Below are 16405 nucleotides of genomic sequence, written 5' to 3' on the forward strand. Positions count from 1 at the left end.
ACAGCTGCATGTGTTCTTACTGTCTGAATGCAGAGCTACAGTGATTTGGGAAGTTTCATGCAGTGTTTCTGCTGAACTGGCAGCAGCTGTAAGAGCTGAGTGGAAAGAGTGACTGAGTCTCCTGGATGTGTGGAGTGAGTCAGACACCCCCCCCCCCACACCCCTTCCAAGAATCCACAGTAGTCATCATTTGAGCTGAATCCAGAACATTGCCGCCATTTCAACTTCCTCCCACCCCAAGAATCCACCTTTTTCTTGTTTGCATGATTCATTAAGAGTTTTAAAGCAACATATCTACTGAACAACACAGTTATCAAGTGGAAAACACTCAGTTTACCACAATTATATAAGGATACCTCACAGCAGTGAGAGATACAGAAGATCTCATCTACAAATCTGACACTTTGGGCTTTTGGGTCAAGGTGGCGATCGTGACTTTTCTTCTTTAAGTTCACTCACTTGTGGAAGTCACACCTCGCTGACAGGAAGCATCTGCTGGCAAGCTCTCAGGGCTCACTGTACCCTTGTAAAAACTTACAAACAAGCCTAGACCAATAAACAAATTGATTTGTCAAGCAAAACATTATATTTCTACAAAACAAAAAATTCAAAGCACATGATTTGCAGATCTGAACTTAGATTTTCATAGTATTATCTTACACATACACGTTCTTCATGCTCTTTAAGGTTTCGAAAGCTCTTGAAATTAGAGTCAACTGTCTGTGAATGCGAACAGAAAACCTTAAAAGTGCATTACTCTTGGCAGCATCACAAATACAAAACCCCCCGCCCCCCCAACGGTGAAACTAACCATATGTTGGACTGCACACCTTGTGGAACTTCTTTTGATGTTCCTGAGCATCTGGAGTTGTTTAAGTTCAGACAATTTCAGAATCTTGGGGTGGGGGGTTCACTATTCACAACTGTTTCTGGGGTAAACACATCTGCAGACAGTGTTTATGCTGCATTCACTATGAAAGTGAGACAGATGAGGAGAAGGAGAGTGCAGTGTATTAGTGTGTGAGGTTTATTTAGCTCAACCGTGTGTCTGACAGAGTGTAGGGGGTGGTAAGGGGTTGGCTGACCACCCTGGACAACCTCTTCCTGACTACATCGCTGACAGGAAGTATAGAAAGAAAAGGAGAAAAAGAGATGTGAACTTTTCTGTTTCTCCGTTTCGTTTTTTGTGGAGATTTTGTCCACCGTCATCTGCAAAAAGAATACAGTATTCGGAAAACGCACCAAAGAGAAAACACAAAGCGAAAGAGTGAAGCAAGAATATGGAGGACAATTTTTGCTGTATTCTGGGGCATTTTGAGAGGGATTATTTGTGACGCCAAGGGAAGAATGTTGAGAGTGAGGAGTGAATGATGAAAACAGCTGTTCGGGCTCAGAACACGGAGCATCCTGAGAGTAAGTAGGCAGATATACAAACATCCAAACAGTATATACACACAACGTAGTTCTTTTAGCGCTTTTGAATATTTGCTCTCATTAAGCATAAAAGGTATTTGTTAAGTCGTGAAATTATTTTCACTTTTCAGAACAGTTTCACGAGGCTGGATGAACTGTTCACGGTATAAAAGTCTTTACTTTTACTGTATATCTTTTAAAGGGTAAATCAATATTAGTTAAACTGCAGTAATGTAATATTAGTGAATTTCCAAACACTTTATCTATTATGATTATCAGGAATCTGAATGTAAAAGTCTAATAACCGTTCATTAAAGAAACCCACTTTACTAGGGCATTAATCTGAATATGTGGGAGGGACAACCCTGCATACAAATCTGTTTCTTTTCAAATACACTTAAAATATGCAATTGTTTTACATATTTGAAATGCTTTTAAAAGTTCACAAATGTAAAATCTGCTTAAGTAATTATTTTAGATATTATTTAAAATATATACATTGTAATTAAAAAAAAATAGTTTGATCAAATATGTAAACATGTTTTTTTAAAAAAAAGACCTCAACATTATATCAGCCAGGTAAATGTTGATGGATTTCACAACACACTTTAGTATCGCATGGTGCTTATCTCTATATCTCTGTTTCTCACCATTAGGTCTACTATTCGTTTTACGTAATAGATACTATCACTTTATTGTGTTTTGCAGTGATTTGACATTAATGAAAAGGCCAAAGAAATCAACTGGTCCTTGACAAATACAGTAATGTTAATACTGACTTTATTCATGAGGTTTCAAGTTCATATACAATAAGCAAACAATAAATATTGATAAGTTTGGCTCGCTGTCTGCAATGGAGAAGCTATAAATTTCCATGAAGAATATGCTTTAAGATATCATGGCACAGCAATACAGTAAAGGAGAGAAAAAAAAAGGAATAATGGCTGAGAGAACAGCGAATAAAAATGCTGCTATGATAGGCTTATTTCATTCTCACATGAACATGCTGACACATTCCCTGTTGCACCACTTAGCCATATTGGCACATTTATTACGATCATATGACATTGTGAATTGACCCTCATGTTTTCAAGGGGGATTGCAGTATGTTCATATTCAATTTTGTTAAACTGAGATCTTTGTATGATCTTTCTTATGTCTGTAGGGTGATCTAAAAACCATTCATCCGATTCTTCTTGAAGATCTACTTGTCCTCATTATGCACTATGCTCTCCCCTGGCCCTTCCACAGCACCTTCAGGCATTTCCAAACCCTCTTCCCCAACCATATCTTCACCTATTCAGGCAACTTTCAATCCACAAACCTCTCCTCTTCCTCTTAGTCCTCTTTCTTGCTTGACTTCTACTCCAACCTTCCCATTGGTTGATATCTCTGACAACCCATCCCCTGACCCTGCCTCCCATCCACTTCCAACTTCGCCCACAATCTCATGTGTACACCATTCCTCACCTCAAATTGACTCCAAACCATCCACACCTCCCCCCCAGAAACCCATGCCTCCTCAGGTCCCAAAGCCACCCCTCCCAGCACAACTCCCCTCTGCTCTTCCTAAGAGCTCCTCCTCAGCCATGCCTAGACCACCTCCACCTCCTGCCGTTAGACCTTCATCTCCACCTCAACCCAGACCACCACCACCAGTAGTCCCAAAACCACCAGTCCCCACATCTCCAGTGAGCAAGATCCATAAACCTATTCCTCCTGGTATCAGCATCCTGGAGAAACTGATTAAGACATGTCCAGTCTGGCTTCAACTGGGAATGAAGCAGGAGAGAGCCATGCATATACTGAGCAAGGAGTTTCCTGGGGTGAGAGAGAATAGTTGTTGTGTTTTGTGTAGCTTTAAATTCATTTATTTAATAGGCAATCAAATACCTTTTTGACCATTGTGCCTTGCCTCAATGCTTTTTCATCATATTGTAAGAGAATGCCTTGTTTTTAAACCACATTTTTTAAGACGCTGCATCAAGTTACGTTAACATACAGCACACGGCGGCCTTAAAACAGTGGAAGTGTGGAGGGCGCAAGCATTTGTTTACAGGAGCTATCTGGGCAAAAAGTCAAAAGAAGCCACTTAGCTAGGATGATCAGTAATTATTTAATCAATTAATTAATTTGTTTTCCGTTCTAAAAACAGAACTTCATCTTGGATGCTTGAAAAAGCTGCCCGGAGGCATTGCCGCCGAGCAAACAGACTTTTCTCGAAAGGGAATTCCTTAGCACTTAATTTTTTGTTTTTTAATGCTAAAAAAAATGTGTTTTGTGTGTGAACATACCCTTACAAGTTCATCTCCATATTATCAATTACTTACCCTTATACGATTCCATTTAATACTGTTAAACTGACTGTATTAGTTGTTTAATTTTGCAGATCTTTCTAGTCAGGAGGGATGCAAGTCAAAAAACGATGGTTCTTGCAGTACGCCTTCTTGACCAGCTGGGGGAGCCCCATGTCAAAGAACTGCCTATAAAGGAAGAAAAGTCCTGTGAGTTATTTTACATTGAAAAATGATTTTTCTTTCAGTTTGATTTAGGAAAGTTTATGCATAGAATGCCTTTATGCCAGAGACAAACCCACACACAAACACATTAGCATACAGACCTAAACACATCCACACAGATAGGCCCACGCACAAACAAATTTGCATACATACCTTATCAAATCTGCATAGATGTTTTTAGAGGGAGTATAGAGATATAAACAGACCTAAAATGGTGTTGCAGGTCCTTGGTGGTGGGGGCTGTAGAGGCTGCGGGCCACAGGTTTCCTGTACCTAGCCCTGCATTGCAGTTTTTGTTACAGGATGTCCTGCTCTGGCCTATTATAGCTTCATTTCCTGGTGTCTCTGTGTGTGCATGAGTGCATACGTGTGGTCATTTTCACAAACTTTACAAAGCAGGCTTGTCCTTTTGGCCCAGCTGTTAAAAAGCAAAAAAAAAAAAAATCATATTTTTTGTCTGAAATAAAATCTCTGTAAGTGAAGGGTGGTCAGTTTGACATGTTTATTTATACATTGCCATTCATCATTATTCTACTTCCCACCCTTACAGAAGTTCACCAGTGAGTTGTTTCTGTTTTAGTGTTTCTGCGTCACCAGACAACAATACACACAAACAAACACTGTGAACTAGTGCCACCAATAAACTTAAGTATTATGGCTAAGAGGTAACATTGGGGTGCCTAGCATTAACACTTCTGTTTCTTTCCTTCGCCGCAGTGCTGTACCTTGAAGGGTCTGTGCTGGTGTTTGAGAATATTTTTAAACTCATTGCTTTCTACTGTGTTAGCCGGTAAGATAAAAATAAAAAAATCACAAACCTCCATGTATACATATTTTGCCTCATTTAACTTTTCACAATACATTCACACTTTTCATTTATCTTTTTCACTCAGGGACATCCTCCCTTTTCCTCTGAAGTTACCGCAGGTCATTCAAAAGGTAGCAAAATACGAGGACATGGAGGTGATCTCTTCACTAGGCTCAGGTAAGACATATCAATAGATCTAATTTTAGTCTGGTTAAAGTTGCACTCATGTCTGTAGACTTTCAGTTTCTGTTTTCAGGATAAATCTATTGTAAAGATGGTAAAATGTGTGCAACAGATCTCTTATTCAGTAAAGGCCCTGACTCACATTCTGCCATAGGCGAGAGGGGTGGGCAGAACAGATAGCGGCTACAATACCATAAAATTGCTGCAGTTGACTGGTCATTAATTATGTGCATGTATCCCATACCACCCCAGTGAATATTTAAAAATGAATGTGCAAGGGGCGGAGCATGTGTAGGATGTGTCCAATTCTGACGAATCTGCTGAACTTGTACGCACATTCTTGTGTGGGCCTGCTCATACTATTGTATAATTGCTCCGCTAGCAATCAACCATGATTAATTTATGCCAAGAACAAAAAAATGTAGTAGTATTTAGCTGATCGTATTATGTCACCTCCCACTCAAAACAACCTACTTGATGTTAAATAAAACAGCTTTTACTAATATAACTCTTATTCTCATTTGAGATGTATTTTTAATTTTTGTGTATTTTTATTTTTTTTTTAATTAGGAAACAATCTAAGTGTTAAACAAGGGTAATGGTACAATTGCTAATGTTGTACCTAAAGCTAAGTGATATATTTCAAAGATGTTCCCAGGCAATCTGAATAATGAAATAATGCTGACATAGTTCATAGCTTAATTTAGCAGTGTGCAAATTGTCTTGTTAAAGTGTAATAATGCTTACATGAACACATTTCTCATGCTAACACAGAGTTCTGGAACTCAGCTCTGAATTGTCACGAGGAAGTGGAAAACGTTGCTAGTAGCTGTGGTGCTTTGGAAAGGCAGGGACAAAGCAGCTCCTGTGAAATCCAGCTTTCCATTGGCAGTGACCGGCTTTGGCATGTCAACCCAATTTTCATTGAGGAATGCAGCAACAGCTTGCCACCTGCCTCTTCAACCCCTGTTTTGAGAACCCAGAGTCTCAACACACCAGTCCAGGCTCCGCCCAAATACAAAAGGCCGCCACCCCTACGTCCTCGTCCACCCAGTGCACCTGAGTGTTCTCAACACTATGCATTAGCCAAGCCTTCAAAAGGGGAGTTCAAGGCAGTTCTCAGTTCTCCACCCCCTTCAGGCCAGAAAGGGGAAGGAAGTGACTGTGAGCATGCAGACAGAGAACAAGAGAGACACCGAACTTCTGCCCCAAGCACTGAGTGTGAAAAGCCCGCTGTCTTACAACCAGCTCAGGGCAAAGAAGGAAAATGGCATTTTACTACGGCTTCACATCAAGTTCCTCCAATACCAATCCGAAGGAGGCTATCTGAAAAGCAAGCTTCAGAGGAACCAACGCAGCAGCAAGTCCACACCAGCACCTCCACAGAAGCAGAGGGCAATATTCTGCAAGTCCCTGTTGCATCCCTCATTTGCCTAGATGACAGTATGGAAGAAAGGGACAAGCCTATGGACTCAGAGACTCAGCAACTTAAGGAAGTGCCAGTGGAAGAATCTAAGGTAACAAATGGAGCTTCAATGGTGAATCAAGAGGTAGTACCTCAACCGAACAAGCCTAATGTTCCAGTTGCGCCTCCCAGGAAGAAAAGACTCTCTCAGAATCTGACTGGACATGTCTCCCAAAGCTTTGTAAACTCACTTAGACCAATCCCACAAGAGTCCATTCTTCCTTTAAACTCAAGCAGCCCCAGTCCCATCCGCCACTCGCTCTGCATCAATGCTGGTCATTCCAAAGTCTCGGATGTTTCTCTATACTCTCCTGATGGTGGAGCTCCACCAGACCATGACTCCTACTCAACCAGCAGCACAGAGGAGGAGCTGGATACCAATGTGGCGACAGGTATTCTCATAAAGAGGACCCCAACAATTATGTTAGACCGTGCCAAGCAACGACTTTCAATGGTGTCTATGGCAAACCTCTCCAATGTCCTCACGGGCTTCATGAACGCAGACCGGAAGTTGCAGAAGCGCATTGTTGAACTGTCCCGGGATGGAAACACATACTTTGGGAACCTTGTTAAGGATTATCGAGCTTTCACTTTGGACACCATGCGAAAACACACCTCCAGCACAGAGATGCTCCAAGAGATCAGGCAGATGATAACTCAACTGAAAAGCTATCTGATCCAGAGTGCAGAGCTGCAAAATCTACAGGAAGCAGTCGGTTATTCTGAGGAGAAACTGGGTAATTCACCTCTGCATTATATTAACTATAAAAAAATTTTATATATACTCTTATATATACTTGCTGTGAGTATGTTTCCATCCAAGCAAATTTAATTTAACCAAAAAATAATGTGTGAAAAAAGCAGTGTTTCCATCCCATATGTTATACAGAGAACAAAACCATAAATTCTGGGGAGACTGGCACAAAATTCAAATGATAATGGAAGTGCAAAGTGCAAAAGACACTAGGGAAGCCACTGTGCCTCTTTTATTAAATATACTAAATTATTTGCTGTGTAAACTGCATAGCCAAAATGCTTTGATGAAATTCTTGTTTACTAACTATTGGGTAAAACTGGCTTATGTCTGGGATCAACAATGTGTTACATGGTTCTATGACATAATCATAACCAATTATTTAAAGGCAACATAGCATGTTTTACCAAATAAAAACTTAAGCAAGCATTTACATTTTTATGTGCATTTTGGAAGTCAAATCTTGGTGTTTTCCATCCTGAATTCTATCCTAACATTTGCATAAAATGTGAGAACAGAACTCACCTAGTGAACTCACCTTTTTTTATCATTGTTGATGAGATTAATGTGCATTGCTAGAAACATCCAAGCAAAGCACAATCCAAGCAGAAGATTGTCGCCACCATCTTCCATATTAAGCTTTAACAGACCATCAGCAAAGACTGACCAGGGATTTTCTAGCATTTCTAACTTCCATAGTGTTTGTGGGAGCATTATAAAGATATGTTTGCTGCTTTTCTTTCTCTGTTTATTAATAAAAATTTATTAATGTCTTCAGTGATATAGGCATATAATCTTTGAAGCCATATCCTCATGAATTACTATGATTTAAAGTTAGATACAGATAAATAATGCATAAAGAATATATATATAAAAAAGATATATTTATCTTGGAGACAATATGGAATTTCTTGTATGTTTATGCATTTATTTATATATATATGTGTGTGTAATCCATTACTTACGGTGTATCTCTTTTACTCCTGTTCAGAGATCATTACTGAAGCAGCACTATGCAAAAGTGTCCTGAAACCCTTAAGAGAGGCAGTGTATAATGGACTGAAGGATATCCACTCCCGTACAGGAAATTTGAAGAAACTAAAAGAAAATCAGCAAGTGGTTCAGGGGACGACCACCACAGACCTGGGGGTCACCACCAGTGTCCCTGAAATGGCCGTTATGGAGAAAATTCAAACAAAGCTTGGTAACATGCACCAAGAATATTTGCCTCAGAAGAAGATCGACTTGCTCCTCAAGACCTGCAAAATCATCTATGAATCCATGTCTGTGGGCTGTCCAGGTGGGTTTATTTTGGAAAATTGTAAATTAGAGACCCTGATGAATGTATAGTTGATCTTAAACTTATATGATGCGTGGCATTCATGTATCAAATGCATAATTTTAGTATTAAACTGAACTTTATATATCATTATAGATATGTATGTATGTATATGTGTGTGTGTGTGTGTGTGTTTCCCAAAAGCATTTTAAGCCTTCCTAAGATTCTTGGAGATCATTGTTTGCCAGTGATTTCTATAAACTACTTTCTAATGCTCAGACCATTACTCATCAGTTCTAGAGAATATGGAGGAAAGAGCACAACCTCTGAATACAGAGGGACAGAAAACATATAACCAATTTCTCTACAAAGCCCAGACTCCGCCTTTTCCTCCTCACCCCAAAATTAGTCCAGATTTCATCAAAGCTGCCATTAGCACCTACAAATAAGGAAGTACTACAGCTGCAAAAGACAATGTTTGTGCAGAGAGCTGTTTACAGGACCGTTCACATGCGTAGTATTTATCATAACATAACTCTTAAAGCTTTTGTCTGTATTTTTCTGCATGTATATGCAAAACAACAAAGTAAGACCATGAACCACCGGCCTAGTCTGAAACTTCTTTTTAATTTTTTTTTTTTTGTTTAGTTCTGCAAACCAAACGCTTCACTCTGATGAAGTGATAAGAGTCACAATTTACAATTTTGAACCAAAATTTGAGCTAAACTTTATCTACATTTCAAGTTTTTTGTGTGAAATTGCAGGCGATTCACATTTACAAGTTTAAAGCTTTAAATGAGTGTCTATTTTAGTTAAAATGATGCATTTCCTGTGAATTGCCGACTTCATGAGTCATCAAGTCATGACACATTTTTTCACACAGTTGAGATAAAGAATTTGTAGAATAACTTGTGTAGGTAGTTTTTGTCATATAATATAGACAGTTTTTGTCATAAAATTCTCTAAAATTATATATGCAATTCACAATTCATTGGATCTGATAGAGCAGTCTTACATTTAAACCTTACTGAGAACATTTTTCTCATCTATACTGTATATTCCTTGTCATTTTTTTTATTATGTCATTCAGGCATAGTTATCTAGGATTAAGATGAAATTGAAAAGTATGTTATTACAGTGGTTTTCACCTGCCTTCAGGATAAAACCCTACCCTAAAACCAAAAACAATATTCAACAACTGAATTTATTAATATCATCATGAACTGTTTGGGCCTATTATTAAAAAAAATATTAATATGTTACATAGAAAAAATAAAATTTTGTAAATACATTTTACGAAATTTTTAATTGAATTTTTACATTTTTAAATTGAATTTCTAATTTATTTTAAGTGAATTTAATTTGAATAAAAATGTAATTTTAATGGTTTTCAATTGCAAGTAACTCACAGCACAAAACACAATGTGGTTGCCACAAGCCATGACCTTGTTGCGGGGAAGCCATAATTAATGTACTGTTGAGCATATTTTATCTTGTGTAGTTTTGGTTATGGTTTATAGAATGAGGGCATGTCACGCAACCCGTCCATGTTGGCATCTGCCTAAATTGACTGCTTCTAAACCAAGTGAAGGATGAATTTGTGTTAAAATAACAGCGAAATTTCACATTTTCTTCATTTTACAATTTTCTAACATTGGACAATTATTCAGTTGTATTTTGTGTTTATCATTGTGATTTTCCTTGGTATCAGAGCAAATCGTCATGACACACTTTGCGACACATCAGTTGGGAACCACTGATCTACTATATTTCTTTTTTATCTTTCCATGCACACTATTGTTTCAGTGCTTTCTTTAATAGGTATTCTTGAGAACTGAGATTAGCCCAGGCGAGCGATGCTTGCAGATTCTGAGCTATTATTCAATTTCTATTCAAAGAATTATTCACCCCAAAGAACAGTCACAAATGAAATCTATTTCCTCTATTACAACTTCCAGACCGCAATCTTAAGCAATGGTTTGCTTAAGACTTTCAAGTCTCATGGGCATGAGCAACCCTTTTCCGAAGTCCAAAACAATCTCTGGTGTTCAGGGTATAGTTCATTTAACAAACTTCAGTTTCACAAACTCCCTTAAAAACGCACTCACATTTTATACAGAAAGATTATCATTGTGATAAACACTGACATTTTGTGTTGTTTCATTTCTCTTCCATTTCTCTCATTTTGTTGATTTTATTGTCTTAAATTAACCTCTTACATTGCAGGTGCTTTTTTAAGATCCATATTAAAAGGACTGGGTTTCCTGTGGGAATGTAATAATGAAGAAATGAAATGTACATCTAATGGGACAATTAACTTGCATAGAAAACACTACGTCACCTCTAAATGACCTAGATTAAAATGCAGCGCAGCACATTACAATGCAATTTTGTTTTAAAATTGCATTGCTGCTTCATTTCAATGCATAGCGCTGTTTTAAAATGAACATTGAAACATATGAACTCCCAATGAATCATTCTTTGAAATTTCAATATACTGCAGTCAAGTTACATATGAGGTTGTGTGCTAGCCTTTGTATTATCATTGAAAACATTTCTTTATTTCAGTGTTAACGGGCATTGCAACTGTGCAGCTGATAATAGAGATGTTCAGCTTTTTGGGACTTTATGATGTTTTAAGAATAATGATTCAAAATTCTGAGCAAAATAAGGTCTGTGGTTAATGTTGCTGAGACTTTCCTGTGTTGTTGTACAACATGTTGCACACAAACATGAATTTTGAAACAGTTGTGCAATTTAAAAACATCAGTTGATGAAAATTTGCTAACTATGGACAATGACTTGAATCTGTGTGCTTAAAAAAAGTTTAAGGAATGACTGTGTATCTCTTCTAATGTAAGCCATAGACCTTATTTTACTCAGAAATCAACAACTGCTACTCTAAAAACCCATTAAAAAAAATCCTGAGGGAACCAAGGGTGAATTAGCCTTCCAGTTTGGCCAACAAATTGACAGCTATTTTATTTACAATAAATTTTATTATACAATAAATACATAAAATTAGTTTTTCAATATTTAAATGAGCCAGATGTTAGGCTATTTTTTATTATATTTGATAAGTATTGGACAGCTCATGGCTATACAGATAAAAACCAGTCTTTACATCCAACATATGTTTTTGTATTTGTCTAACAGATTCATTGTCAAATGTGTAGATTTAAGCATTAAAAGCCTGAAGCCATTGCTCATAAAGCATAATGTCAGTCTTGTGACTATTATAGTATACAGCACAGCTCTCTCAGCATATTCTGAATTGTATTGTATTGGCGGGAGTCCAGACACTGTCCAGAGTGCATTTCTGTCCAGCATATATTTCTTGTTCTACATACAAATAAAATGCAGGGAGTGCAAATGACTAAACAGGAATCTGTGTAGTGTCAGCAATGAGTGTGTCGGGAATGAGAAAATGTGTCCTGTTAGTGGTAAACACATCGACCTGTCCCTCATAGCAGCACTATCTACAATGCAGATTTAAAAGCAATGGATTGCCACATACTGTACGAGTGATTTCCACTCATAAGACTTAATGCAATATGAATGATTTAATGTTTTGGTATTTTATTAATGAATGTATTTTGATTATTTCCTGTTTTTTTATGCAACAGGAAAGGCCTACGGGGCTGATGACTTCTTGCCTGTGCTGATGTATGTCTTGGCTCGCTGTAACATCAGCTCTCTGCTGCTGGATGTGGAGTACATGATGGAGCTAATGGATCCAGCACTGCAGCTCGGAGAGGGTGAGGACACGTACACACACACACACACACACACACACACACACACACACACACACACATCCAAGCCATAGTGAACGTACAATAACCCATAGTCACTGTGATCATGCTTTTTGATAATCAAGAACATTTCCACTACATCTCAAATGATGCATTGTGTTTAAAAGCATTATGTGGTGGATATGACAATGATGAAAATTGTTTTTAAGATTTTTGGAATAAAATGCCTCACTCATTTGTTTCCCTAGGATAATTGGACATAGTATTTCATGTAAAATCTATTTTTTCAAAAGTTGTACGTAAAACAAAGATTATTGGAGCGCGGTTTCCAAGAATTTCTTGCTGTTCCTTTATAATTAATTAAGAGAAAATAGTTTCTACAGCATTGTTTTAGTGTAAATACAACATAAATAATATTTCGAAATAATATTTTGAACTTCTTCCAAAATTTAACTCACAGCTTGATTAGAAATAATTAATAATAATAATAATTTAGGATGAAAGTAAAACAATAAAATTGACACATAAAATACACATTTAAAACACATACACACCAATACATACTAAAACAACGCTCATCCTTTCTTTTAGTCACAAAGCAACACAGAACATTATCTAGAATGGCAACACTACTGCTATATAACCATTACATATCTATATTCTTCTAGGTTCATATTATCTTACCACCACTTATGGAGCTCTGGAGCACATCAAAAATTTTGATAAACAAGCTATGACCAGACAGCTGAGTTTGGAGATCCAAGACTCCATCCATCGCTGGGAGCGCCGCCGAACCCTAAACAAAGCCAGAGCTTCACGCTCCTCTATACAGGTATTTTGACTGCTATAATGTCTTGGAAAACCATTGGCCAGTCAACTGTGCATTTATTCTTCTTTATGTTGTTCCACATTCCTGTCAGGACTTCATTAACGTGTCCTTCCTGGAGGCTGGATCCAACACCAAGACCATGGGATTGCGTCCCAACACTACCGCTCAGGATCTGTGCAATCAGTGTGCAGAGAAGTTTGAGGTATTGGATCCTGAGTCTTATTGCCTAAGCGTGCTGATGGATGGCCATAACATGCCTTTGGCTCCTGAAGAGCTTCCTCTCACGATCAAGTCTACTTTGCACCATAGTGAGCCACGTAAGGAGTATTATTTTGTCTACCACCACGGTCGCTGGCCTGAACAAGAGTCTGTGGACCAGAAACCATCAACACCAGCACCTGAAGAGAGTTTAATATGAACTAATGCATTTGTATATGTGTGTGCCAGTGAAAGGTACACATCCAAAATCCAAAAGTTTAATCAACACTGCTCAGAGTGTATTTGGTCCCACTCTAAATAGTGTTAAAATAACACTGAAGCAGAGTTAAAGTTAATGAGATAATTAAGTGATTAATTATGTGCTGATTGAGCATTAATGATGTCATCTGAAATAAAAGACATTACAAATTTCTCGAGATCTCAGCAGAGGATTAAACAATTCCACAAACAGCATCACCAGCTTCACCCATTTCTAACCATTCTGACCATATTTATATGAGACATCTGCAGAAGATCTTATTGAGAATTAACAGAGGTTCAGATGTTGAGTTTTATTGGTCAAAAAATGGACCATCATGGAGATCAGTGTTTGCTGTAGTTGGATTCTTGACCCTTTTAGAACTTCTAAATTATTTGCTTCTAAGCAGTTATGATACTGTTTCGCTGCAAGCACCTGCACATTGTTGAATCGAAAGTTTAAAGTAGCAGATTACACTTTTTGCTTATAAAGCATTTGAATAATCACCACAAAGTGGTTTCTCTCTCTCTCTGCGATATTGACTGAGCTTCAGCGACTACTATACAGTAAAAACTGTTCTAGTGTTCTATTAAACATGTCGCACTGTAATGCTTCAAAGATGAAGAGATTCAGTTCAGGCTTTTAGACATGAATACTTATCATACAATCCACAACAGTGGTGACAATAATTATTCATAATAAAGAGCATGATGGGAGTTTTGTACTTTGGTGATACCCTGCATGCAATGGAGTGTGAAGCGTTTTGTTGATTGTGACTTTATGCACAACATTGGTTTTAAAATCATTCATGATAACTGTTTGTTGCTACACATTCTCATACTGTAGTTTCACAGGGTTAGTTGTGCTAAACATAAATGGAAAAAAAAAACATGGTAAGCTACTTTGGATGCAATCAGGTCAGTTCACGATGAGTATCTCATCATATAGAAGCAGCTACTATATATTCAATGTAAAGCATTGACCTCACTGTTTTACAACATCATATGCATTGTTGCTGAGAAAAATCTAACACATCAAGTCAAGGGTCAAGAGCCACGACCAAAAAAAAAAAAAAATTTTTTTCTTTAATTTTAAAGCAAACACTGATCTCCATGATGGTGCCATTGTTTTTTAACCAATAAAACATCAACACTGAAATATCTGATAATTCTCAATAAGAGCTTCTCTAGATGTCTAACAGATGTAAAGTCAGTCTGGTTAGTAATGAGTGAAGCTGGTGATGCTGTTTGTTGTTTAATGCTGCCTTCACGTGCTATCGAAAATTTCCTTTTTCCCACTTATGAAGTCATGGTTACAAGCTTGTCGTATTGAAGTGGTTTAATGTTGGAAAGAATAAAATGTAGCATCCCATTGGTTAACTATCATAAACATTCACCGTGCTCACATGCAGTTTGCTGACAATTCTGGAATTTTGGTCAAATACATGCTTATTTCACTGCTTATAAAACATACAATATGCTACGAATGATCGTCATATCTAGCCTATAAATACACTACTTTAGCGACAAGACAAAGGGATGTAGTTGTTGTGAGAACAGCATTGACAACAGCAATGGTTGTCCCCTCCACCATGTTTAAAGATTATGACCAGCCCAACTCGGAAACTCTGGTATCAAAATTATTTCAGAATTTCCCAGTAGTAAATACGACTTTGAAAGGTGTTTATGTCTAATTTCCAATTAGTAAACTCATATTTACAATAATTCCGATAGCATGTAAAGGCAGCATAATCCTCCTCTGCTGAGATCTTGAGAGATTTAATGTCTTCTTTTTTTCAGTTGATTTCATCTAAGGCTGTGGCTTAAGTCAGTTGTAGTTCTCGTGTTTCTCTTTTCTTCAGTGATTCTGCTTGTTAACAGCAAGTGTTCCTAATGCTCAATCAGCACTTAATCATCTCATTAACTTGAACTCTGCTTCAGTGTTACTTTAACACTATTTAGGCCATGTCCACACGTGCATGGGTATTTTTATTAACTCTTTTTTTATAAAAGAGTTTTTCCTTCCGTTTTAAAAAAAATCTATGAAGCACTGTCAAGAGCATGCCAAGCCAGCAGGTGGTGATATAATCTCAACCGTAAAGCCATGTTGGCCAATCAGAAGCCTGAAAAGTATCCAGTAGGCGGAGATAACAGTGGCTTACAAGCTGGCTGGCATTTGCTTTAAAACATGCGCTGGAAAGGACCAGGACTGGAATTCAGAATCTGTTTTGAAAATATGTAATATTTTTCTCCTTATAATTAAGAATAGCCTCAGGTGCCTGGGTTATTTAATTATTTATAAATATTTTAAATAAATAAAAAAATATAAATTTTTTTTTTTTGAGGTTTATGTGTATATGCACACAACAGATACATCCTTCACCTTAGTTAACCTTTACTTTTTCCCAAGCACTATACAGTCCTAAAAGTTTCATGATTTACAAATGAAACTTTATCTTTCCAACAATGCAAATATTTTCACATCTCAGGGCTCAGCAGATTGTGACTCATACCCCTGTTTCGGTGCCTATGCGTTTCTTAAAGCAATGCATCTTTACAGACCTTGAATTGGTTATGCACCTGCATTGCTCTCATATCATATATGGCCATACAGATATGCTCTCTGTGTTTTATTTTATTCATATTTTAGTTTACTGTTGTTGTTTTTTTATACCATATACATACACCGTATAACATATACAATAGTTTAGGCGTAAGTGCTGGTTTTGAAGCAAATTATTTTAAGCAGCATGAATGCATAAGTATCACACAATATGTGACTGTTTCAGTGAGCACAACACTTGTCAAACCAAAGATTGGTGTTTGTTATATTAAAAATGTATACTGCTAATAAATACTTTCATATTATTTATGGTGTTTGATCACATATTGATGTTATTGAGAAAAAAAAAAAACACTTCAGATTCCCATAAAACACTTCCAA

General features: G+C 37.3%; 1 protein-coding gene across 1 annotated transcript; it reads left to right on the top strand.

The window, feature by feature from the left end:
* Positions 1 to 949: 949 nt before the first annotated feature.
* Positions 950 to 15717, top strand: LOC109072170 (ras and Rab interactor 3-like). The gene is made up of 10 exons (XM_042774214.1): positions 950 to 1413; positions 2579 to 3239; positions 3803 to 3917; positions 4650 to 4722; positions 4826 to 4917; positions 5698 to 7125; positions 8134 to 8442; positions 12048 to 12179; positions 12845 to 13008; positions 13097 to 15717. The coding sequence occupies exons 2-10, from the start codon at positions 2640 to 2642 to the stop codon at positions 13421 to 13423; spliced, it is 3240 nt and encodes a 1079-aa protein (XP_042630148.1). The 5' UTR covers positions 950 to 1413; positions 2579 to 2639; the 3' UTR covers positions 13424 to 15717.
* Positions 15718 to 16405: the final 688 nt, after the last annotated feature.

This window comes from Cyprinus carpio, chromosome A17 (assembly GCF_018340385.1).
Source record: "Cyprinus carpio isolate SPL01 chromosome A17, ASM1834038v1, whole genome shotgun sequence".
In the NCBI taxonomy this organism is placed as follows: Eukaryota; Metazoa; Chordata; class Actinopteri; order Cypriniformes; family Cyprinidae; genus Cyprinus; species Cyprinus carpio.